The sequence below is a fragment of the Falco naumanni genome, chromosome 9 (assembly GCF_017639655.2).
Source record: "Falco naumanni isolate bFalNau1 chromosome 9, bFalNau1.pat, whole genome shotgun sequence".
Classification (NCBI taxonomy): Eukaryota; Metazoa; Chordata; class Aves; order Falconiformes; family Falconidae; genus Falco; species Falco naumanni.
The window spans coordinates 14038662-14062754 of NC_054062.1; the positions used below are offsets into that span (position 1 = coordinate 14038662).

The following is a 24093-nucleotide window of genomic DNA, read 5'->3' on the forward strand; positions in this document are numbered from 1 at the left end:
TGTCTCTCTGTTCTTCCCTTCAGAGGGGTTTTCCTCGACACCATCCTCCCCCGTCGGGATGATAACGGGGTCCGGCCAACTATTGGTCAGCGTATCCGCCTGAGTCAGGGGGACATCGCTCAGGCGAGGAAGTTGTACAAATGCCCAGGTAAATATGGCTTGCGGAGGTGGCTCCAGCTTTATTGTAGACATGTGGTTTATCTGGAAGGCATTGGAGTTCAAGAGCACCTTAACAATCCCTTTGAAAGTGGCTCTGGAAGTGTGGACCATCAAATGCTTTAGGTTGGAGCTGTGGGAGAACTGAACTTGCCTAACACGTGTCTTCTATTAGTACTTTGCCAGCATCCCTGTTTGGTTTGGGGCTTCAGGTTGGTCCAGTGTAGACTCTGTTCATAGGAAATTAAATCCAAGGCCATGGACAGGGTGGGACTAAGAGTTAGCAAAGTGGCAGAGGGATATCTGGTAGCCTGGGGTTCCTACACGCCAACCATCAAATGTCTGTGGAGTTATTTATAGAAGAGTTGTCCCGAAGATGAGCCTTAAGGAAACCATAAGTGTATCTCTGTGATTATGGTGTGTTGCACTGCGGCTGGGGAGTGCATGCATGGAAGAAAGCTCAAGGATGCTCATTTGTGGAACAACCAGGTGCTGGAAGCTGGTGCTTTGGGCTGCTCAGGGGAGGGCTGTATCCCCCTTTCTGCTGCCAAAGGGTTGATAGACTGGGAACAGCTTTGAGAGAGAACCCATCTATGTATGCTAAAGACATACTAAAGACCAGTAGTCTGGGTCCTGCTTTATGTGGGGTCTGAAAGGATTGGCAAAAAGAGCATTGGGGTCACAGGTATGACTGGGAGACTAAATTTACCCATCAGAACAAAAGGATCCTTTTAAAGTGGAGATGTTGGACAGCGAAAGTTGAAGCAACAGTTTTAGCTGAATAGGTTAATAGAGAAAATGAGATTTCAGGGAAGCAATCTGCTGGACTTAAGGACAGGTTGGATGTGAGGAGGTGAAGAGAGGATGGTGCCTGTGGCACAGACGGCGGCGGCTGAGAAGGGAGGGAGCACGGGAGGTGTGGTGCTTGGAGGAAGAAACTTTAACAAGCTCTGTTGAATTTCTGCAGGTAATGAAACATCTGTGAGAAGATATGAGAATGAGAGAGTTGCCCTAATTTTGCATAATGACTCTATAACATTCGTAATAATGCAATAAGGAAAAAAAGGACTTATGCAAGCACGGCCTAGGAGTTTATCTGAATGGGTTTGTCTGGCCAGCATGCTGGTGCAGCTGAGAGGGGCTTTGACCATAAACCTAATGTGGTCATGAATTATTAATCCTCTTGGAATAAGCATATCACAGAGAAAGGGGAGGAGGAGGGGGGTTAAGTTGTACCTGTATACAGAGTGTGTGGCTGGCTAGTGCTGCTCTGTGAGCCAGTCCTGAGGCCATGGAAAGTGGTTGATAGCTGGTGTGCAGCTCTGCTGCTTCTCCGTATCCAGCTACAGGTTCGTAAGGGTCTGGAATAAATCTGAGGACTTCAGGGTCTGTGATGTTTGGGGATCACTGCTTAGCTTATAGTGAGTGGTATAACTTTGTTAGGTGTGCTAGATCTAATGAACTTTCTTTTTTTTTTTTTTTTTACTACTCATAATTTTCTCTGATTCACTTCTGGTTGAACAAGATGTAGTTCTGGGAAAATTATCTCACAGATTACTTAGGGATTGCTTTGTTTGAATTAAAAAAAAAAAAAAGTAAGTAGGGATGTCTTGAAACATGTTTTTTTTGATTGAATCAGGACTTAATCTAGGCAGGCTTTTCATTCCCATAGCTGGAAGCATCAACTACAGATTCAGATTTCTCAAGGCAAGCTGAAAAGCCACTTTGGCCTGAGGTTAGCCAAACTAAAAGCTACAAAGCAACTTTCTTTAAAATGAGGACCCTTCCGAGTCTCAAGTTTTCCACTTCCAAAGTAGAACTTTTCTGGTTTTAGATATTTTTTTTTTTTTTTTACACAAAGCTTAGCAGAGGTTGTTGCAGTTCAGAATGTATTTGGCAGCAGAATGATTAGAGCTTTAAGCCTACTAAACAAATTTTATGCAAATATCTATTGGTTTGGTTTGGTTTTCTCTTTTCTTTGCATCAAAATTTGTACACAGGTTGTGTTTGAAGAGAAGCAGTGCAGTATAATGTTTATATGTGCAGTATAAAGTTTAATGACACTGGTGTCTCCAGCTGCCGTTTGAAGCTGTAGCCTGAATAGTTATCGTCCTCTGCAAAATGCCAGGTGCGGGAGTCCAAACCCAAAGGCCTTCAGCTGTATGTTCAAGCAGGGGCTGAACGAGCCTTTAGGTTGAGGACAGCTTTGTTCAGTAGTCAAGCTGAGGACTTTTAGGTAAAAGACAACAACGTAATCTAGAAGTTGAATGGCAGATGGTTCCCCTTTTAGAAAGAGAGTCTCTACCTGAGAATGCCTGAAAAAATCCTCCACAAAACCAGCCAGCGTGGCGGGGGATGGGTTACGAGCATGTGCTGGTAGGAGCCAGCACGACTGCTGTGTCAGTGGTAAGGGACAGGGCGCTCTGACTCGTTAGACTGGAGCTTTTGCGGCTGTGGCCGTTAGGGCTGGCTTAGCTTTTCCATTCTAAAACCCTGCTGGTTTAAATTGCTCTTCATTCTCCAAAGCTTATACCTGCTGGGTTAAAGTTACTGCCAAGCCAGGTGAAACCAAATGGAATTTGCTGAAGGAATTTCTGGAAGGCAAGATACATTCTGCTACATAGTGGTAACTGCTAGATTTGATGTGGCTGCACGGTTGAGGATTTGATGAATATAGTCACTACAAAAGCCTTTAAAGCAGCACGTCCTGCTGTCCTGTGCTGTGCTGAAGGAAATGTGGCTGTGTGGCTGCACTAACTGTGCTGAAATTAGCTACAAATTGGGACTGGTCCTGCACTATGTTGCCCCATCCAATTCCCTGTGCATCTTCAAAAAGATGTAGTCTACCGGTAACCACCTGATGAGCAGTAGGTGCCTGTCACTCAGCTAACTTCACTTACAAGTGACTTCTGAAGCATTCACCTTTTGTGCGTTGCTTTTTGCCTGTGTTCCTTTCTAGCTGCTTACGTGTGCAACAGCCTCTTCGCCATGGGCAAGAGTCACCTCAGCCCAGTTTCTTGGATCCCAGGAGTACCAAACACTGGTCTTAGGGGACCCGTTGGCTTCTTTGCCACTGAGTGGAGTACAGTGGTGTTGCTTTTTGGTGTGCTCTGCACACAGCTATGCATTGCTCGCTGTTTCTGGGCTTCCCCCTGCAAGCTGTCGCTCTGCCCTGTGCTCTGCCCCTTCACCCAGCGTGCCTGCAGGGCTTCCTCCGCAAGTCTGCATACTCAGCCGGTTCTCCTTTCGTGAGGTTTTAGCAGAGCAGGGTTTGGTAGGAGATACGTTAGTATCTGTTCCAGAATTACAGAGTTTTGCCAGGAGCTGTGTAAATTACACTTAGGAGAAGTGTGGGCTGTCAGAAACCTCCCCTGTAGTTCAGCTGAGGGTGGTCATCCTCCTTGTCCTGTGTGGTTATGGTCATGCAGAATGTGTTCCCAGCATTTAGAGCTCTCTCTGTCATTTCATGTTTGTTTGAATAGATTTCTGAGCAGAGAAACCCAACATTTATTAGTCTCAGTGAGTGGTAATCCCCTCTTTATTGGGATGCCTTGTCAGATGTTGGCATTGCTAGAGCCATCCTAAGGTGGTGGCCACTCCAGACCATGCATTGACCAGTGGTGATGCCAGAGGATCAACTGAAGAATGGCTGGTTGTCCTCAGAATAAGTGTGCTTGGGACTCGGCTTCTTTGAGATGTTTGTCTGCTGGGGCAGCATGCTGTTCCTGGCTGAGGGTCCTAGGAGCATCCTGGGAGCTGGAATTATCCTAACAGGTTCTGACACAGTAACAAGGCATGGCATCTCTTTGCAAGAGGTAGAAAGGAAGAAAGTGTATTTATTCTGCAAATAGAAGTCTGGATTTCTTTTGCAGTTCACGCAGGCCATCACCTTTTACAAGCATCTCCCTCTGCCCACCTGAAGAATACATCACCACCTGGGGAGGTGGGAGGACATCAGCTGTTTCTGTGGAACCAAAACTAAAACGTGCGTGCAATGCTCCCTTGTAGCTGCATGGTGGCAGGGGGAGTGCTCAGGGCTCCGAACGGCTTGAGAAGGAAGGAGCAAGGTGGAGGGTTTGACCTGTCTTTTATTTTCTTCATTCCTCTGGGGCAGATGTGTGTGTTTACCTGCTGGTTTTGCTCGGCGGTGCTTTTATTTCTAGTAGTTTAAAATACCTTTGGCTTTCCTGACAGGAATTGCACTGGCAGATCCCATGCTGACCTGTGCTTTGAAGTGGGTGCTGCTTGTTCCTGGGAGCAGCTCCAGTGTCCAGAGCACCCCGTGAGCTGTTTGGTTGGGCAAACCCCTTTTTGTGTGCCCGCCTATTGTTTGTCTGCCCTGATCTGCCAAGCTGTGGATCAAACTGCCTCAGGGAAATTAAGAAACGCTGGCCTTGGTGTCTCCGTCTCCCTTTTTTGAAGATATTAAGCTTTTTGAATGGGACCATTCTCTTTTCACCCCCAGCTTCCGAACCGCCCATCGAAATGTAATCGTGGCTGAAAAATTAGTGAGTGTGTGATAGCGTCAGGCAGAGGCACATCCCCTGGCATTTCCATGAGAAAGGGAGCCAGATGTTCGGCCTCCTCAGATCTTTCAAAGCACTGCTGCTTAAGGAGGGATTTTTGGGGGCTGCCTTACTGTCACTGAGGAAACCAAGTTGCAGGTCAAGGGCAGCTTTGTAGCATCAGTGGGTCATAAAATTGGAAAAACAACTGGGAAGCCAGCAAGCCAAGGTCCCTGCTCCTTGCAATAGGTATTTGCATGTGTCTGGTGAGCGCTCTGAAGGAAATGAGAGCGTTGACGTTTGTGGTGCTTCCAGCTAGCCAGCCAGCTGCTCTGCAGGTGTAGATGGTCACTCCTTGTCCCAGCTCAGCCCTGCTGGCTCGGAGAACAGGAACCACAGTAGTCACAGCTTTCCTAGATGCTGGAAGCTGCAGTTCCCTAAAGGAGCTTATGCACATGCATATTACTTGCTTCCCAAAAGTCGCTCTGGGATCTGCATTTCATCAACTGCAGCAAGCCACGGAAATGGGAAGGCGGAGAGCAGCGTGAGCTGCAGCGCTCGCATTTCATCCTGTGCTGTCTGATGGCAGAGTGGGTGCTGGGCACCCAAGTGTGAGAGCAGTGGGGCTTGCTCTGCTTTTGTTAGGATGCTTTAACCCTCAAAAAAGACACTTCACAATGGTAACTAAGGAGAAATTCATTGAGCAGCTTGTAACGAAGGGAAAACAGATCTGCTGGCAGCGGGCTTGGGGTTGTGAGGTGGGGTTAATATTTTACATTTGATTAGCAGATGGGATATTTCTCAGTAGGGTTGAAACCTGGAAGTGCTGGGCTCTGGAGAGAAGATGAAGAAAGAAGGGTGCCTCTTCAAAAGCTGTTTTCCCTGTGTCCTTCTACTGATCACCTTCTGTTCTGGGAATTCTGACGAATTTACATCACCCCTTTCGCAAGGTCTCAGGTGGTCGGTGACCCTTGGATGGTGCCGTGACTGAACATCCCTAGAGTACCAGCCACCAGCCTGGGCACAGCAGCTGTGGGCAAACGTTTTGGTCGACCCTGATGTCTTTTAAAGAGTCACTTCTTGTCACTGTTTTTTTTTTTCTTCCCCCACCTTCTCCTGCAGCTTGTGGAGAGACCTTGCAGGACTCAACTGGGAATTTCTCAGCCCCCGGTTTTCCAAATGGCTACCCCTCCTATTCCCACTGTGTCTGGAGGATCTCGGTGACCCCAGGGGAGAAGGTAGGTGCCACACCAGCACAAGGTGTACTTTGCGCTTCCCTCGCCTGCAGTCCTGCCTGTGACAGCACCGTTAGTAGCTGCCAAGAGATCTCTGCATGCCTGGACTGTGGGGATGGAGCCTGGAAAGGCTCCTGAGCATTGTCGGTGTCCTCCCAGAGACTGGGTCAGGAATGCACAGATGTTCCTAAGGAGAGAAGAGGTGATGCTGGAGCAGAGCCCGGTCCCTGGTCTGGGCTGCGTGTTGGTCTCCGATCCTTCCTCTGGATGCAGGGCTGAGTGTCTCCTGCCAGCTACTAGCTCCAGCCAGGCTCACCTGTCAAAGCCAGGTGCCACTCAGATGAGTTGGATAAAATGTGCCAGAAAACTGGGGTCCCGAAGGGAGCCGAGGAGCTGTGAGTGTCCTCCCCTGTCATGCAGAGATAATGTTGCTGTCAGGGAGCTCCTGCTCCCTGCCTTGAAGCGCCAAGACCTGCCACACATCCATCACCCACCCTGTCCACTTTCTTCCCAGCTCCTTTTGTTTTATTGATCTTCCTGTGGAAATGAAACCTTTCCTTAATCCACTAACACCAGCACTCCGTTTCATGCTGTACCAGGCTGCCAGAATGCGCAGAGTGGCTTTGCTGAGACCACCCTCTGGATGCACTTAAGACTCGGATTTGAACAAAGAGGGGCAGAGCTCGCTTGTTCTGCAGCAGCCATCCTGCTGTGGGACCCCATTGTGTCCCCTGCAAGCCTGGTCCTGTGCAGCACGGAGCTCCTGCCATTGCTGCAGGCAGAGCTTCGCCAGGGGCTGAGCTGCCAAGAGCCATCTGGGTTTTGAAACTAAGGCGCTGGGAGTTTTGCAGTGTAAATCTTACTGTACATTCTCCCTTTGTCTCTCAGCCTCTTCAGAAGAGTTGTATCAGATAGCACCTGGCATCCAAATGCTGAACCACTGATGTTAAAAAAAAATCAAGTTCAGGTTAAATGCTTCAACTTCTCTGTTTAAGCAAATGTAGAAGTTGGTACCAAGCAACATCATAGCAGTGAGGCATGAGCTTAGAGCCAGCACTGGGCTTGTGCTGTTCATCCGCACAGGAGCATGTGAATCTCCTCTCACCGTCCAAAGTCAGGAAACTGCAAATGTGTGAACAAAGCAAGCGACATCATTGCAGGCTGCACTGTGCGCATCCAGCCAGGGCTTCGGGGGAGAATATCTGTTTTAATCTAGTGATGTTCCTGTGGCAGACTATGGATGCAAATTCATATGTGGGTCAGATCTTGCAAGGACAAAAATGCCACAAGTGACATCCGTAGGCACAGAGCAAGGCCCGTAATCCATGTTACAGAGGAAGGAGACCAAAGGGCTAGAATTTTTATGCTAAACTCTGCTCAATAAAGCCACTGGACACAGCTGCATCACAGTGGTGGTGTGAGTGTGATTGTCAGAATGTGGAAACCTGTCAGTAAAATCAGCTGTTTATTACAAGCATCGGTTATATAGGAGTATAGATCCCAAACATCTGTATTTTGGGGCAGTGTGTTTCTCTATGATGTTCACATTGATCAAAACCAAAGATTCAATTTTTAATTAAAAAAAAAGAAAACACAACAAATTGGGCTTTTTTTTAAGTAGCATTTCACAGTGACTGAGGAGCAGTGACTGTGAATTACAGTACAGATGGTGAAGTGCTGTCTGCTGTCCTGTACTTTCATGGTTTCCTAAAAATACCTTGAGAAGCCTTTCTTTTTTGGAGGAAAGCTGGTTAAAATATCCAGCCAACTGTCCAGCTGGCTTTTCCTGCATACTGGCTTAGGCAGCACCATAGCAGAGGGGGAGCACGCGATCTGCAGGGTCTTCTCTTTTAAAGCAGCTCCCTTCCTAAAGAGAAGTATGCGCTCTCTCCTTTCAGGTTTTGTTAAACTTCACATCAATGGACCTATTTAAGAGTCGCCTTTGCTGGTATGACTATGTGGAAGTGCGTGATGGTTACTGGAGGAAGGCTCCGTTACTGGGTGAGTCGCTGGTTTGTTGTAATTGTGTTTTGTGCGGTGTTCTTGGTGCTTGGAGGGTGGGTGGGGAGAGCAGAAACAAACCTGGAAGGAGCCTGCGCCTGCCCAGCACACTGGCCACCTGTTAATGTCTCCATCCGGAGATGTCTGCGTGCTCCAGTCACACCCGAGGACCCATGCTCCAAGCCCTTTGGTAGCAAAGGCTATTCCTACCTTTTCCAGCTTGGTAAGTGAGACAGAGGGGGAACTGAACCAGGGCCATGGCCGGGACTGAAACTGTGGTCTCTGGAGTTTTATTATTGCTTTTTCCTAAGACCAGGATGAAGTCAGAACAAAGCAGTCCCACAGCTCCTGGCCCAAGCTCCTGCCGTTATTTCACATATTTGCATTTACAGAGACAAGCAGTCTGTATTTGAGGCTCTGTACTTCCAGCGGGGAGCTTGCTAGCCCATGCCTAGGGCATCAGACTGTGCAAGGCCTCTGCCCTGCTCCTGCTCCCAGCACTCTCAGGAAACCACAGCCTCTGTCCTCCCTGTTTGTTTGCCTCCTGCTGTCCTAACTACAAGTCTCCTGTCACCCTGGGAGGGCAGCCAGGAGTTCCACCAGCTTTGCGGCTGGCTTTGACCCCAACTCCATCCTGTGCCCTCGGTGCTGCAGTGGGTGAGATGCTGCGCTGCAGACAGCCCCTTTGGCTGGGAAGGCAAGCAGCCATCGGGTTGTGTGGCCGTGCCGGAGGGGCTGTGCCCGTGCTGCGTGCAGCACTGGGCTCGCAGCCTGGGGCCAGTGGGCTTGCAGAGGCCTGGGTGCTCTCCTTGACCCTGCAGGGCATCCCAGCCCTGGTGCCAGGCAAGATGCTGAGGCTGAAGTCATGTTGCTCTCTCACAGAGCCGGCAGTCGGTTTTACTGCTCCCTGCCTCTTCTGGCCTTGGCAGTGTTGATTGCTGTTTTCCGCTGCACATGCAGCAGGTAACATTACTCCAGCAGCTGCAATTTAGCTCCTCACTATTTTTTATTTTTTTTTCTGCTGAGTAATTTAAAGGTATTTCAGAAGCCAAGCACCTCCCCATGCCCCTAGTGCAGGTGGACGTGCGAGTGTTCCCATCTGGAGGGAGACGCTGCATGAGTGGCCACAGCTCCTGCAAGGGGCTGAGCCATGAAATCAGCTCGGAAGAGGCAGACAGACGCGATTCAGCCGGGGGTGGGGAGGGGGATTAGTGAGAATTGTGAAAGCATGGGCTTCTTGCGGAGAGAAAAAAAATACATGTGCACTGCATATTTTCCCAGGGAAGTGTGTGAAAACCCCAGCCTTTAAATGGTGTATAACTTTTTATGAATGGGCCCTTTATCAGACTCTGAGGAGTTTTGCTCGTTCTCGTTCCTCATCTGTGTTTCCTCTCCTTGACACCCTTGTTAAACTCCGAAGCTAAATCCAGGAGGTGGTGGCTCGGTGACCCTGGAGGAAGGAGCTTTGCAGTGCTGATGCTGTTTGTTAGCATCACCTGTGGGAGGGGAGGGGAGGGGAGATGCTGTCCTTACGCTGCTGGGCAGCTTGGGGGCACAGGGGTTAGAGCCGAGGAGCCGATTCTGAGGTTAGGGTCCGAGATAATGTCTGGTGCATGACACTGCAAGAGAGAAGAGTTGGCAGTGAAACTGCTGCTGAAGAAAACCAGAGTTTGCATCTCACCTTTTAATTTGCACTGACTGGCCTGTCCCAGAGGCACAGCTCTTGCATCCTTGATGGCCATCGCCTTCCTTGCCACGTGCCGAAGGTAGGGCAGGCAGAGCTGAAAGTGGCAGCAGCTGACTAAGCAGGGGACCCCCAGGCTTTTAATGCGCAGGAGTGACGCCAACCGCTCTGCCCCCTGTACAGTGGCTCTGCCTGCCAGCCAGCAAGCCCTGAACTCCCCGTTACACTGTGCAGGGAACGCCAGCACAGCCTGCTGTGGGAGCAAAGGTGCTCTCTTGCAGTGAGGCATTAACCAGGTTTTCGCCCAGCGGAGAGTGTTCAAAGAAGCCTTTGCCTAGTGTCACAAGGCCAGGACCCCTGTCATGCCGCTCTGACTAAGCCCAGCCCGGGGAGCTGCTCTCTGCCCCTGTCAGATTCCCACTGGGGACTCAGTGGGACGGGGGCCAAGGCCATGCTGAACTCGGGGTACAGCCCTGCTGGTGTCAGCTGAAGTGAAACACCCCATTCCCCCTGGGTGCTCCCTGTTTGCCCTGGGTGCTCCCCGTGCATCCTTGGTGCTCGCTCTGTTTCCCTGAGGAGCGTCTGGCTGGAAGAAGTGGAGGAGCACCAGGTTAGGGTTGCTGAGGTTGTCTGGGCTGAAGATGCCTGCTGCAGCTGTTCTGTTTCAGGATTCATCCTTGCTGGTGGAATCCGAGTATTTCCTGGTGCTGGTGCACACCAGGGAGCTCAGAGCTGGATGCTCCATGAGCAAAAAGGCTCTTGGTCTCTTCCTCTTGAAAGAGATGGGAGAACTGCAGAGGCTTAGCTGGGGTGAGGTGGGCAGAGGATAAGGGGTGTTTTCGCCTCGGCATGGCCTTGGTTTGATTTGGGCAATTTGCTCTTGGCTGTAAAATGCTGAAGGAGTTTCTGAGGTGTAGCAGGTGGAAAGGACGTTCCGTGATGTCTCACCTCTGGAAGGACAGGGGTTGTTCCCCACCTTTGCAGCTCATTTGCCCAGTTATGTGATCAAAACAAGAGCCCGTTTGAGTTTACTGTATCTGTGACTCCTGGATTCTGCTCCCAGCTGAAGAAAACCTTCATTAATTTAATAATTGAAGAAAATATGAATCAGTGGGAGGAGGGAAGCAGAAACTTGCTCAAAAGCAGAAGTGGTGGGAGTGGAAGGGTGTTTTACACAAGTACAGCTCCTTCAACCGCGGACTATTTGCTTCCCAGAACCTGGCTGTCTGCTCCGCTGTGCCAGTCAGCCAGGAGATCTTGATTGTCTCTTTCCTGACTTCCAGGTAGATTTTGTGGTGACAAGATCCCTGAGCCAGTAATCTCCACGGACAGCAGGCTGTGGATCGAGTTCCGGAGCAGCAGTAACATCCTGGGCAAAGGCTTCTTCGTGGTCTACGAAGGTACGGCCCTCGGCCGGGGCTGTCGCCTTGCGTGGAGCACCCGGGATGGGGTGCAGGGCCTTGCAGGATCACGTCCCGTGGTTAGATACAGCCCCTCCTCTGGTTTTTATGGGAACTGGCAGATTTTGCTGGCTGTTTCAGGCATGAATCTTCCGACTAGCTCATGGCATTCCTGGGGCACAACAGGATGGCAGCACAGAGCCATGGCTTGCGTTCCCAGGCCAGGCTCAGTTTGCCCTGAGCAGCCCCTGCCAGCAGCAGTGCTGGGTGTAGCAGGAGTTCCCTCCAGGAATTTAATAGGCAAAGTTCTGTTTTGAATCATAAATTCTATATCACTTAATGCAGTTTTTTGTTTTTCATTTTTCTCAAATGCAAAGATTGTTCTTTGGTTTCTCCCTTGTATGTTGCAGAAGATAAGGATTTAGCATGTCAGACCTTCTGCAGGTGAGGTACTTTGGAAGCTTGCATGGCACTGGGGTGCTGAGGCCACTTCAGGGGAGGAGCAAAACTGCCAAAGTCACTAACAAATCAGTAACATCCCTTCTCTGCATGTATGCTTATTTTTTTACAATAATGATTCTAAAATGTATTAAAAACCTTCATTGTTCATTGGGCAACAGACATTTTCTTAGAAGTACCAGTGCTGGCAGAGTGCTGAGGCTGGCTGTGTGGGTACCGACGCTGCATCATCTTTGTGCAGCCACAGCAGCAAGTGTGGCACTGGCAGCCCAGCGCCCCAGTGTCCCATGTGCTCAGGAGTAATGATCCAACAGAAGGAAGAGAAGAAAGCATGGGACTGTTGGGGAAGTGCAAATAAAGCATATGAGGATTCCACAGCAGTGGGGCTAACAAATCTGTTCCACAGGAGAAGTACCTGGTTTCTGCAGGAACTGGTGCCCCAGAGACAGAGGTGGCTTGCCTGATATATATATATATATATATTTTATTTTTTTTTTAATGCTTCTCCCAAGAAGCAGCTGTTGCCTGGACCCTGTTGTGTGTAACACCCTTTTTATGGTAGTTTGTTGGAATTAGAAGTGATCAAACTAGTATGTCTCTATTAGACTGTTTTATTTTACCTTATTTCTTTGGTGGACTAATCGGATCAATTCTTAGAGTGGGTTATTCCCCAGCGATGCCTGCTCCAACTTTAAAAGGAAAAGAAAAAAAAAAATTAAAAAAAGGAAGGTGAGGAACGTTTCTGGGGAAACAACTTCTCTGTTCTTCATCATATGTATTAATATGGTATCATACTTCATTTTGCTAAACAGTATTGAAAGAAAAGAATCTTTACATTGGCTACATGCCAAAGTTACTTTGCAAAACTTTCTTTTCCCTCAATAATTTGCCATATTTCCTGTTATTTAATAAATGACCCCTAAAGGGTCAGTAAATATGAGCAATACTTGCTTCACTTGACTTTTGAGGTGAGCGAATGGAAGCAGAATGTACATCTAGTGGTCAGACTTTGCATCCCTCCAGCTGTTCGTATTTTCCTGCCTTTCCAAGACTCTGGCCTTCTGTGTAACCCCTTCCTGCAGGACCCCCCACTGGAAAGGTCTGAGGGCTGTGACTGAGCCCTATGGCAAGCACAGGGTGCAGCTGGTGGGAGCTGGCTTGTACCACAGACACAATGGTGGCCCACTGCATAGTTCTGTTCCTAGCTCAGCCTCCTCTTGTCAGGGCAGCAGCTGGTGAGATTATCTGCATCTCTTGCCATAATTTATTTGCTGAAATGGGAGAGTTTCAAAAAATGTCCCTTGATTCCTCCTCCCCTCCGGTGTGAGCGCTGGTAATGGTTTGTGTCTCTCCTGCATTGTCAGATACTTGCTCAGCTGTTTTGTGACTTCTGTGTCTAGGCAATAATGGCATTTTTTATTTCCAGGAGGGATTGCCCTTACATGTTTCATTTGCTATCAGTTTTTGGCCAAAAGCTCTCTGTGTTGCTGTTAGTTCCTCTTTTTCTTCTGAATTCTTGTCCCTCACGTACTGAAAGCCCCACGTGGGTTTTAGCACTGCCACTCTGTCCTCTGCTTTAGTGAGAGTGCATGTGAGCAGTGGTGCACCTGAGCTTTGCTGGGGGCTCTGGGGGCGAGGACTCATTTTTGGACTTGGATTCCTCCAAGTCTTGGCCCTAAAGTGTTCATCAGATGGGAGGAAAGAGGCAGAAGCATGTCATCGCATGGTGGGAGATACTAAATGGCAGTTAATGTAGTGAAAGTGTCCGCATAGCTCAGTTGTGTTGTCCCTTCTCTGGAGTGATGGGAAGATGCTGGTGGTTTTGCCCTTCAGGGCTGCTGGCAGCCCCAGGTTTGCTGTTGCTGTGCCTTCTCGGGCTCCATCAGCAGATGTTCATTCCAGTTTGCAGTGAGGCTTTCCCAGTACACTTGACGCTCGGCTGAATTTCAGTGTGAACTGCTGCAGTGGAGAGAGAAAATACTGTTTGCTGGCTGACAGTTTTATGGCTGTTAAAAAAAAAATGGCCAGTTCTGTGCTCATGCAGCCCTCATTCTGTTAGGTGGGGGGAGAGATTGCTAGTAGGTCCCTCAGAGGTTCTCGCCAGCACGCTTGTAGCTCTGAATAGACGAACTCAAACTCCAGTCTAAACTGTGCTCTGCAGCTGGGTTTTGGGTGCAACTGTCTGATGGTGCCTTAGCACTGATTCTCTAGCTCTGGGTCACAGGCAGACATAGGCAGCTAACAAGCGAAGCCAAGGCAGTGTCCCCAGTGCAAGCAGTTCCCAGGACGCTGCAGGGAGACCCAGGTCTGCTTTGCTGATGCTGTGTGCTGTGGGGAGACCACAGGGGTGGAGGTGGCTGGGGACTGGCAGGTGTCACTGCAGTGCTATCTCTTTTGTACTGTCAGTGCATTTTATTTCCTTGACTTAAAACACAGCTGAAACATTCATACGCCTTCTGTAGACATGTGTGTTGTGCATCGTGAGGTAGCACGGCTTTTAGCCTGTGGTCTTACTTTCATTTGTCGCAGTCTTGCAGACGATTTTGCTGAACTGCTGTTGTCTTTGAGGTCTCTGCTAGTTTTGTATTAAACTTAGATTTTCATTAAATTTTCTGTTCTTGGTCTTTAAACTTACTCTTTAGCACAAAATGTAAAAGTTTTTATGCACAGCTGATGCCTCCTGGTGAGCAGCTCGGCTCATGCTTGTTAATATTGCCATCGTGTGGCTGGATTAGATTTGCAACCTTTTTTTATCTGATTTTTTTCCCCAAAAACTTTTCTTGGTCCTTAGTGCCTGTAGCAGGTTTTAAGCAGTTACGAAGGTGACCAGGAGTGTGAGAACCATAAATCCCTAAAACCTCAGTGTCCCAGTGAGTTCACCTTTGAAGGAGGTTGGCACAGCAAGGCAGGAGACGCGGTCAGTGGGACAGGCTGTTAGCTTTGTAAAAACCCCCGTGACTTGTGTGCTGCCTTTGTGTAACATGCGGTGTTGACAGAGATCCGAACAAGGAAGAAGGTTGTGCTTGGAGCATGCTTTACCTAAGTGAAAAATCTGCAACCTTGTGGTTTTGCTGTTTACTTTTTATGAAGCTATTTGCGGTGGAGACATTCACAAAGATGCTGGCCAGATCCAATCTCCCAATTACCCAGATGACTACAGACCTTCCAAAGAGTGCATCTGGAAGATCACCGTTTCTGAGGGCTTTCACATAGGAATCACATTCCAAGCCTTTGAGGTGAGAAATGTCATTGTATATTATATTATGGATATAATTTAGCCTCTGTAGATCCTTTACAGTTAAAGTGATGTAAATAATAATTTGGAAATAAATGTTCTTTTGAATAGTTCAGAACATCATTTCTCCTCACCAAAAGTTTGCTTAGAGATTTTAAAGCCAAGTTTTAAATATGGTGAGTTTTCAAAAACTGTCACTCTAGACAGAAAGAATTAGAAGGGGCACAAAATTGCTGATGACGTGAAGTAGGGACTGATGAGTCCTTAAATTTTCACTCAGGTCGAACGAAATCGAATGGTCACAATCCAGGCAAAAACCTCTTGTAGGTGTCTCCAGGGCTTGGCAGATTTCAGGGTGCTTGTGGTTCTCCAAAGAAACATCATGTTCCTGGGTGGCAGGCAGGCTCAGAGGAGGTCTTCTCCTACCAGCTATAGAACATCTTGCACTAGTGGGTGCCCGGTGATATGCTTCTGACTACTGACCTGCAAGTCAAATGGGAGGGGATGAGACCTGGGTTGGTGCATAAATCCCATCTGTCCCGTGGGCTCCTGTGGCTTGTGCACACTGAGTGAGCCTGTCCTGGAAGGGCTGACACCACTGCCGGCTAGCCGTGACCCCACAGCTGCTCCTCGAACCTTTCTGCCTGTAGTTGTTCTGTTCTGTTCCTTACTGCTTCCCATGGAAAAGCAGCTTGTAGATAGCCAGGAGCTGGGTTTCACCGGAGCATAGCCACGAAACAGCAGTAGAACTGAGATGTGCCGAGGCTGGAATGCGATTTCAGTTGCAGGTGGGCTCGGTGGCAGCTGTGGGGCAAGTACCTAGTTGTGAGTTTTGGGGTTTGGATTTGGGGTGCTGCTTCGGAAGCTGATCTTTAGCAAAAAAGCCTAGTGGGGTAGCCAGCCTGCCTGAGAGCACCCATACCGCCAGGCTCCAGGCACATCCTTCTCCCCTTGCAGATTGAATGGCATGATGCCTGTTCTTATGACTACCTGGAGATCCGAGATGGCCTCACCGAATACAGCCCACTGATCGGTCACTTCTGTGGCTATGAGAAGCCAGAAGATATCAAATCCAGTTCAAATAAAGTATGGATGAAGTTTGCATCTGATGCAACCATCAATAAAGCAGGTTTTGCAGCAAATTTCTTTAAAGGTATGTGATCTAGTACCTCGCAAGGTCAAAGCTGGGGCCCGTTCATCCCTTAACCTATTGTCAAAGGGATCAGTTACCGTTGTATCTCCTTGTAGATAAGAGCTGTTAGACTTGTCTGTACGACTGCCAACATCACGCTTATATACAAATTGCTTTGAGCGTGTTCAGGGATTTGATGCCAAGGCGTGAACGCCACCTCCCTAAGGCAGGAGGCACCGCTGGGTCAGTACCAGCACAGGCGCTCGCGCTGGGCAGAACGTGACCTTCGTCTGTCCATGCCAGGGGACACGGACCATTTCAAAGAAGGTGCTAGTACTGCACAAAGAGTGTTACATTCCAAAAGAAACCTCTCAGAGAGGGGTTAAATTTGAATGTAAGCAGAATCCCGGGGAAAATTTCTGAGTGCTTTTGGAGACAAATGTGTTCCTAAACTGAGGTCCTCTTCAGGGAGGTGTGAATAAGACATAAGGTTTTTCTTAAGAGCTGGACCCAAGACATGGTCCTTTACCAGCATCCTGGTGACTTGGTAGAGGCAAGAACCAAATATCTACCTGCCTGGGAAAATGCCATTGGAGCTGCTGTGAGGCAGTCATGCTTCTCTTAGGTTGCGACAGCATACAGAAATAATAGCTGCTGTGCCAATGTTTGGATTGCATAAGTCCTTTGTTTATTTCTGCTTCAACTTTTGTCCTACGTTAAGGGAGTCACGGTCCATTTAAATCTCTCAAATTTACAGAACAATGTCCTCAGTTAATTAAACTTGATTTCATGAGCTCGTTAAGAAATACAACAAACAGACACGGCAGGGCTCAGTCCCCTTTGCTCAGGCTAGTCTGTCACATGAATTCACTTATTCACCATTTGAGTCATAAAATTTCCTAATTTATAACCTGTAATTCTTAATCCATGCACTTAGGTGCAAAAACAAGAATTAGACAAATAGGGTTTAATTCACAGAGTATGCTGTCCTGTGAATTTGAGAGATGCTAAGGGACCATGGCAAAGGGTGATTGCACGATGACTGACAAATGCTGTGATGTTTAATTCCAGTCCCTGAACAACTCTCGCAGTGCCCTTGCTCTGGTCCTTCATCCAGAGGTGATGCGCGGGGAACGTGAGGGTGTTCGGGGGGTCAGGCAAGTGTGATTTGTGGTTTTCTCCTGACAGAGATGGACGAATGTTCTCTGCCAGACAATGGTGGGTGTGAGCAGCATTGTGAGAACACACTGGGCAGCTACAAGTGCACCTGTGAGCCCGGCTATGAGCTGACGGCTGATAAAAAGAGCTGTGAAGGTAAGTAACCTACAGGTGGAGGCAGCTGTCTATAGGGTGGGTACCGCAGCTGACACTGAACCTGAACTATCCTGGAGATTATTTTCCTTGCCCCTTCATCCTCTTTGTTTCTATTTATCTTGCCCCACCTGAGAAATTTCTTTTGTCAACAACTGCCATTGAAAAACAAGTTTTGGTTGAAAAACTGAAAATACTCTGATCCTCTAGTGCTAAACATCCTTAAAACAAGTTGTTCTTCATGGCCTGAGATTGCCGTTTGGCACTCCCACAGTGCAACACGAGGGAGGGTGGGCATTACAGCTTGAGCTTTGAGTGGCCCAAAAAGCTGAATAATTTTTTAAAAAAGAAATTTCTTTTGTAGAATAAAATATCAGTGTTTTGCCTGCATGCAAAACAGATGTTGTCTATACTGAGGACTTAATTCCCTTCTTCTGTTATGGGGCAGGGGGAGTCCCCATGTCTCCAACAGAAACTATTTCTGTCAGCTTTCTATTTGTACAGTTAATCTCTTGCAACAAGCATTTGCTCCCACTAGCAATGCAGCGTGGCGAGAATCCACCCCTTGTTCTTGTCTTGTAGCTCTGCCTTTCAGCTGAGGCGCTGGGGAGTCTCGGGGTTGCCTGGTTTGCCCTGGCCTCCACTTTTGCCAAACTGTTTGGGGAAGGCTGCTGTCGACTTGGTGATGGCAGAGCTAGGTGTGTGCAAAAGACTTTTGGAAGCTTTAGTTTATTTTTTTAAATAATTTCTTTGCAATTTTGAGCCAGCCAGTTGGTATAACTTGGCAAGCGTTTTTTGAACTTCACTCTTAACCTCCTATTTTAAACTTCATTTGTGGGCAATGCAGGAAGGACAGCCTTTGAAATCATAGTGATGCGTGTCAGAGTAAATTGCTTTTGTTTGTCCAGACACTCTCGCTCGCTACACTTTTTGTATTGAAGTTTTGTATTGAAGCTGCTCCCTCGGGTTAGTTCCCTTAATGCAAAGTGATACTGGGAACAAGACAGAGGAAGCTTTATCCCTGTGGGTTTTGAAGATCTGGCCATGTCTCATGACTCCCAATAAAAAGCAAGCAAGAAAAAATTGCTTCATTGCAAACAGAATTTTGCAGCAAAAGAATAAACTGAGGTTGATTCCTTTGAGATAAAGAATGCCGTCCCACAAAAGGATGAAGCTAAGATGTCCTCAGTTTTTAGAGGAAATGGGATGATAAAGCTACGTCTGTGTCCTTGGCTTCAGTTTTCTGTAGAGAAGATGCAGTCCATGTACAATAATTTGCTGAAGAATTGACAGGGTGTCTTCCCTAGGATTCCGTTATCTTCTAATTATTCCATCACTGATAAACTTGAAGTGGTTAGGTTTGTAGGGCTGAGTGTGGGTGCCTTTACCAAGCTGGCCTTTGCCACCACCCGGGGCATGCCAAGTCGGCTGACCGGCGGTAAGCCCAGGGCTGGGCAATGACAAGGACAGCAGCCCTAGGTGGTGCAGGTGGCTCTCAGCGCCACAGCCTGGCCACAGGTGTTGCACTGGTGGTCCACAGCAGGTAAGCTCTGCCGTCTTTGCAGGTCCCAGCATTGGAAGCCTGTCCTGGAGGGCAGGATTTGGTTTGTGCTATCCCCCAGCATCTGACGCGTCTCCTAGCTAGTGGTGTGGCTTGGTCTGTGTGTCTGAACAAACCAAGTAAAACTTGTGTTCATTTATTGCCTCTCCAGCTGCCTGTGGGGGCTTCATCACCAAGCTCAATGGGACCATTACTAGCCCTGGATGGCCCAAGGAATATCCTACTAACAAAAACTGCGTCTGGCAGGTGGTAGCTCCAGCCCAGTACCAGATTTCTCTGCAGTTTGAAGTGTTTGAACTGGAAGGCAATGATGTACGTAACTGGTCCCTGCATCTCAGAGGTGTGACTCTTGGCTAACTGGGAACTGGATAAATCCTTGGGGCATAAGGAAGAGGAGATGCTGTCTTACTGGTGGAGCTTCTGGTTGTTTCCCCACCCTTGATAATAGTAAGCCAGTAACAGTGATGGTTCTCCCTGAAGTCTGGATCTGCTGACTCTGTGGAGTGGAAGGATTAAAGTTGGTCTAAATGGGCTTCTTTTCTCTGCTGGTTTTATATAATTGTAGGTGTTTTCCATCCCTAATAGGTGTCTCACACACACACACACACACACACACACACCCCTTTCCCCAGAGCTGCTTTTGCAGGAGAATAATTGGAAATGAACAATGAAGTAGAGTTCTTCACAGATAAGCAAAGCTGCCGGCCCAAGAGTCTGGCCTCCACCATGCCACGGGCAGGGGCCCTTGGAACAAGGCACCAGGTTCTCCCTTTCTCCACCATAAATGGGAGCAGCGGCTCTCCCGTAGTTCAGCAGGCTGCTGGAGCCCGTTCAACACTGTCAGGTTCCTGATAAAGTGGGTGTAATGACTTTAGCTACATTAAGTGGAACCTTTGCTATTCTGACAAACACAGCCCTGCTTTAAGACCAGGGCAGCAAGGGAAGGGGGTGAGAACACTGGCAGGGGATGATCTGGGGCAGTGAGGAGTGCATTTGAGTATAAAGCTCTTTCTGCTCCCTCTCAATCAAGCCTCTGTCCCCTTCTTCTGCAATGCTCCATCCCAGGTCCACGGGGCTGAGCGATCTCCTCCTCTCGTGGCAGGTCTGTAAGTATGACTACGTTGAGGTGCGTAGCGGGTTGGCTTCTGACTCCAAGCTGCACGGCAAATTCTGTGGTTCAGAAAAGCCTGAAGTGATCACGTCGTATGGCAACAACATGAGGCTGGAGTTCAAATCGGACAACACAGTCTCCAAGAAAGGCTTTAAAGTTCAGTACTTCTCTGGTATGTGGCTGCATTCATTCACTTGCTTAGCTGTCTCCTCTGACTGGACCTCTTGATTTTGGTGAATTTTTTTCAACCTTCTGTCAAATCAGGCAGAGCCTGATGGTGGTTAGTTACATTTAAAAAGCATGGTTGCTTTGTGCTATGTCACGTTTTGTCTTGATTTCTCAGTGCAGCATATGGTCCAGTTTCATAGCGTGGTGTCAGCAAGATGCATGGATTTCATTAATGCCTCCAGTCCTTCCACAGCGGGAGAAGCAATGGGGGAACCTGAACCTAGAAGTTATTTCTGTCCCTGGCATCATTAAGGAGATTTTTTTCTCTGAAACTAGAAGATTTAGAAAATTTCCAGAAGTCTTCTATATAGCAACCCTTCCCATCAAAGCACCGTGTGCTAGTGGATGTTTCTGATCATCTATTCTGAGTCCTTTGTAGCTCTTGGTGTCAGTGATGTGCCTTGTTGACAGCAGTTCTGCAGGTTAACCATACATTGTACAGAAGGGAAAATGCAATTTCATGCTGTGTTTTCAGCAGAGACCAAGGAGTATTAATGTTTTTGAGGAGAGTGATCAGGCAAATTGGCCTTGATTTAAGACAGTTGCAGAGCAGAATCAGGGCTAGATAGAGGTTTGGCTTATCAAATCTATCAGGAGGGAGTGTGAGCAAAGGTATGTTTCATGGAGAAATACATTTGGGAGTGAGGAGACAGATGAGATTAATGAAGTCCAGGAAAGGCATTGGCCCAAGAAAAATTGGAAATAAACTGCTCATAAATTAAACTGGACTGGAAACCATGAGCAGACCCTATGCCCAGAGCAGTGAGATTCAGGAATGTATATAGTCCTGAACGCACAGGAGTGAACATCCCCTGGGGAGCATTTCAGCTTCTGGGAGCAGCTCGTACCTTAGATCCTCTTCTCCATCTGGCTGCTTGTGCTCTCGGACAGTCCTAGTGGAGGGTGGAGGCTCATCAGAGCATGTAGGAACTTGCAAATGTGAAGACTGGCCAGTAGATTTTTGCCTAGGCTAGTGAATTTGTGATGCTTTTCCTGGACGCTGTTCTAAAAGAATGAGAGGTTGCTATGGGTTTCTTTTAGATAGGAGTCTTAAACCATTCAAAACCTAATAAAACATATTTGTGATGCATCTTATGGAATGAAAGACAATTGCAGAGAGTTGTGTCCGGGCTGAAAAGCGGACTGGACTAATCCGGCAGGAGAAGTTGGAGGTTTGCATCAGTATCTGCCAGTCTGGGTAGGGGGCTCCCAGCTGGCCGCTGTGGTAGCCTGTTTCTCACTGTCAGCTCACTGTTTGTTGGTCTGATCCTGCCCAGACAAGGACGAGTGCTCCAAAGACAACGGTGGTTGCCAGCACGAGTGCATCAACACCTTTGGGAGCTACGTGTGCCAGTGCAGAAATGGCTTCATGCTGCATGAGAATGGCCACGATTGTAAGGAAGGTAAGGTCCCCAGCTCCTGCCCTTGGGAAGAACGGGTTGGTTCAAACACGCTTTGAGCCAGGGTGCTTCCTGCATGGTGTCGGAAGGATGCTGGAGCAGTGTACTGGGCTGGGGCACTGAAAAAGCCCCAGCTAGCTGAAAAAGTACCTAGAAAAAGGAAGAAGAGGGCTTGTTTCCAGCTAGATCCATTCAGTCTGGCCGTCTGTATGGCCATGGGGGATGGGACAGGGTGAGGGCAAGAAGTTGGGCTAGCAAAAGGTGGGGCATCACCGTGAGGCTTGTCACTGCTGCTTCATTTAATTATTGGGTTTGAGTCAAGAGAAAGGATGAGCTGATCTAACCGCTTGCTGCTGCCAAAATGACCCTTCGTATTGCATGCCTACCCCTGTTGAGGGCTGCCACGGCTTTCCTGTGTATGCTCTCTGATCCTCGTCTGATCTCTCCATCAGCTGATCCAGCTTTCCAAGTCGGCAAAACAACTCAAGGCTGAGATAGCAGCAGAGTCAACATGGTGGAGGGGCTGGGCACCTTGTCACTGGGAACAGGGCAAGCAAGGTGGAGGAGCAGGGGAATATGTTTGGGAGTGAGGAGGTGGACGAGGTTAACGAGGAACAGGAAAACAAGGTGGTCCATTTCACCAGCTGCCCAGTTGGGTCAAAAAAAATACAGGGCAAGCCCAGCAGAACTCTGTGGTGATACTGAAAGCTCTTGTACAGTGGCTGAAGCCTTCCCTATTTCTGCCCTGCTGAGGGTCTCAGTCGGCAGAGAGGAGCATGTAGAATGTTATGTGGTTCCCCTCCGAGACCTGCTTGATGCCTCTGTTTTGTGATGTCTCTCTCAAGCTGGTTGCGAGCACAAGCTGAGCGGTGCAGAGGGGACAATGAGCAGCCCCAACTGGCCTGACAAGTACCCCAGCCGGAAAGAGTGCACCTGGGACATCTCTGCAACGCCTGGCCACCGAGTGAAAGTAGTGAGTAACCAGTGAGCAGCAGGGGGAAAGAAGCAGACTGTGTTGTGAGGAGCTGGAGTGGGAGGCTGATGCCTGTAGCTCCTGTTCGGGGAGCAGGAAGGAGGGCAACTTGGCACCCTCTGAAAGGGCAGAAGGTCTCAGAGGGACATGAGGCAGGGGCTGAGGCAGCTTGGAGGAGACTCCAGCAGTAGTGACTGTGGAGCATTGTTCTTGCTGTTAACAGCAGGTGTAACATGCCCTCCCACCCAGACCCCTCCATGCAAGCCACTCTGTTGGGACTGTACCTGCATAAGGGGGTGGCAGGGCCAGCCCCCAGCCCTTCAGAGCAAGAAGCGTTAGGCACAGCTTGATGCATGGGGCAGGACATGCCTGAAGCTGTGCAGCTGGGGCCAGTGATGCCTGGATCCCTGTGCTCAGTGGAGGTAATGCTGAAGAAGTGCTCAGTCAGTGTGCTAGGCAGGGTTTCCAGCAGGAAAAAGAAAGGCATGTAAGGCTTGCAGGTGAAAACTGTTTTGTGCGCCCATGTGAGGCAGCAAAGCTAAGGCTACACGGCACATGCACATGAAATACTGAGTTTTGCCACCCTGAGATCACTCCTGCCTGAGAGCATGCTATTCTGATTTAGTTTGTTGGAGGAGTGGGACAGACACACCATTTGTTCTGTTTCTCACTTGGCATTTCATCCTCTGCTACACTGCATGCTCAGATTTACAAATGTCTGTCTTAACTCTCCTTGTTCTTGCCGTAGACATTCAATGAGTTTGAGATCGAACAGCACCAAGAATGTGCCTATGACCACTTAGAGATGTATGACGGCCCCAACACCAAGTCACCTATTCTTGGCCGCTTCTGTGGCAGCAAGAAACCGGACCCTGTCGTGGCTTCTACCAACAAGATGTTCCTCAGGTTTTACTCTGATGCTTCTGTGCAAAGAAAAGGTTTCCAGGCAAAGCACAGCACAGGTAAGCTGGTAGCCTGCCAATACCCCAGCGTGGTAAGATGTCATCAAGTCTCACTGCATTTTCTTACCAGGCAAACCCAGACACACTTTGCTCCCAAATAAGCTTAGCCTGAATTTTGGGTGGTTGCATGTTGTGCTAACCATTTCCCAGGTCATTGCTGGCACTGTGCCATACATGCCAGCTTCCTTATCAGCTCAGAGGTTTCTAGACACCAGACATTCCCGCTCATGCTGTTTTGTTTAAATGGGAGGCGCTTGGTTGAGTGGCAACCCCCTCTGTTCCTCACCAGCTGCCAGAAAGGGGGTGATGCTCAGCCCGTGTGCTGGCCCACGCAGGGACGGGCCCGTCTGAGGCTGGTTTTGGGTGGGATCAGAGACGTGTGGTGGGCAGGCACAGCTTGGTCCTCTCATCTGTGGCAGCCCAGAGCTGAGTGTGTTGTGCCAAGGGTCACTGCTGAAATCCCTGGCGCTCTAAACAGGTGAAGCGCATGGGAGGCAGGTGAAGAGGTGTCTTCCCGATCAGCCACAGGGACTCAGCACCATAGCACGTGTGTTTCGAGCTGGCACGGGGCTGCTTTTGTACATTGTGTGGGCAGAAAAAGATTGGTTTGGTCCCCAGTTTCTTAATGTGATTCAACTTCTCACTGGCAAAATACTCAGAGCCAGAATTTCAGCTACAGGACAAGTTCAGAGAACATGTTAAGCCTTCCTTTGAGCAATCATTCTCTAAAATACTACATT

At 48.6% G+C, this 24093-nt stretch overlaps 1 protein-coding gene across 1 annotated transcript in view; it reads left to right on the top strand.

Annotated features, from left to right (window-relative positions):
- Positions 1–24093, top strand: part of TLL2 (tolloid like 2) — a 93189-nt gene that overhangs the window by 64521 nt on the left and 4575 nt on the right. Inside the window, exons 8-19 of the mRNA XM_040606625.1 lie at positions 24–148; positions 5784–5899; positions 7795–7897; positions 10865–10981; positions 14531–14676; positions 15633–15828; positions 16996–17121; positions 18831–18991; positions 19782–19962; positions 21296–21421; positions 22264–22391; positions 23140–23353. Of these exons, the coding sequence (XP_040462559.1) occupies positions 24–148; positions 5784–5899; positions 7795–7897; positions 10865–10981; positions 14531–14676; positions 15633–15828; positions 16996–17121; positions 18831–18991; positions 19782–19962; positions 21296–21421; positions 22264–22391; positions 23140–23353 (1739 nt within the window). The remainder of the gene's footprint in view (positions 1–23; positions 149–5783; positions 5900–7794; positions 7898–10864; positions 10982–14530; positions 14677–15632; positions 15829–16995; positions 17122–18830; positions 18992–19781; positions 19963–21295; positions 21422–22263; positions 22392–23139; positions 23354–24093) is intronic.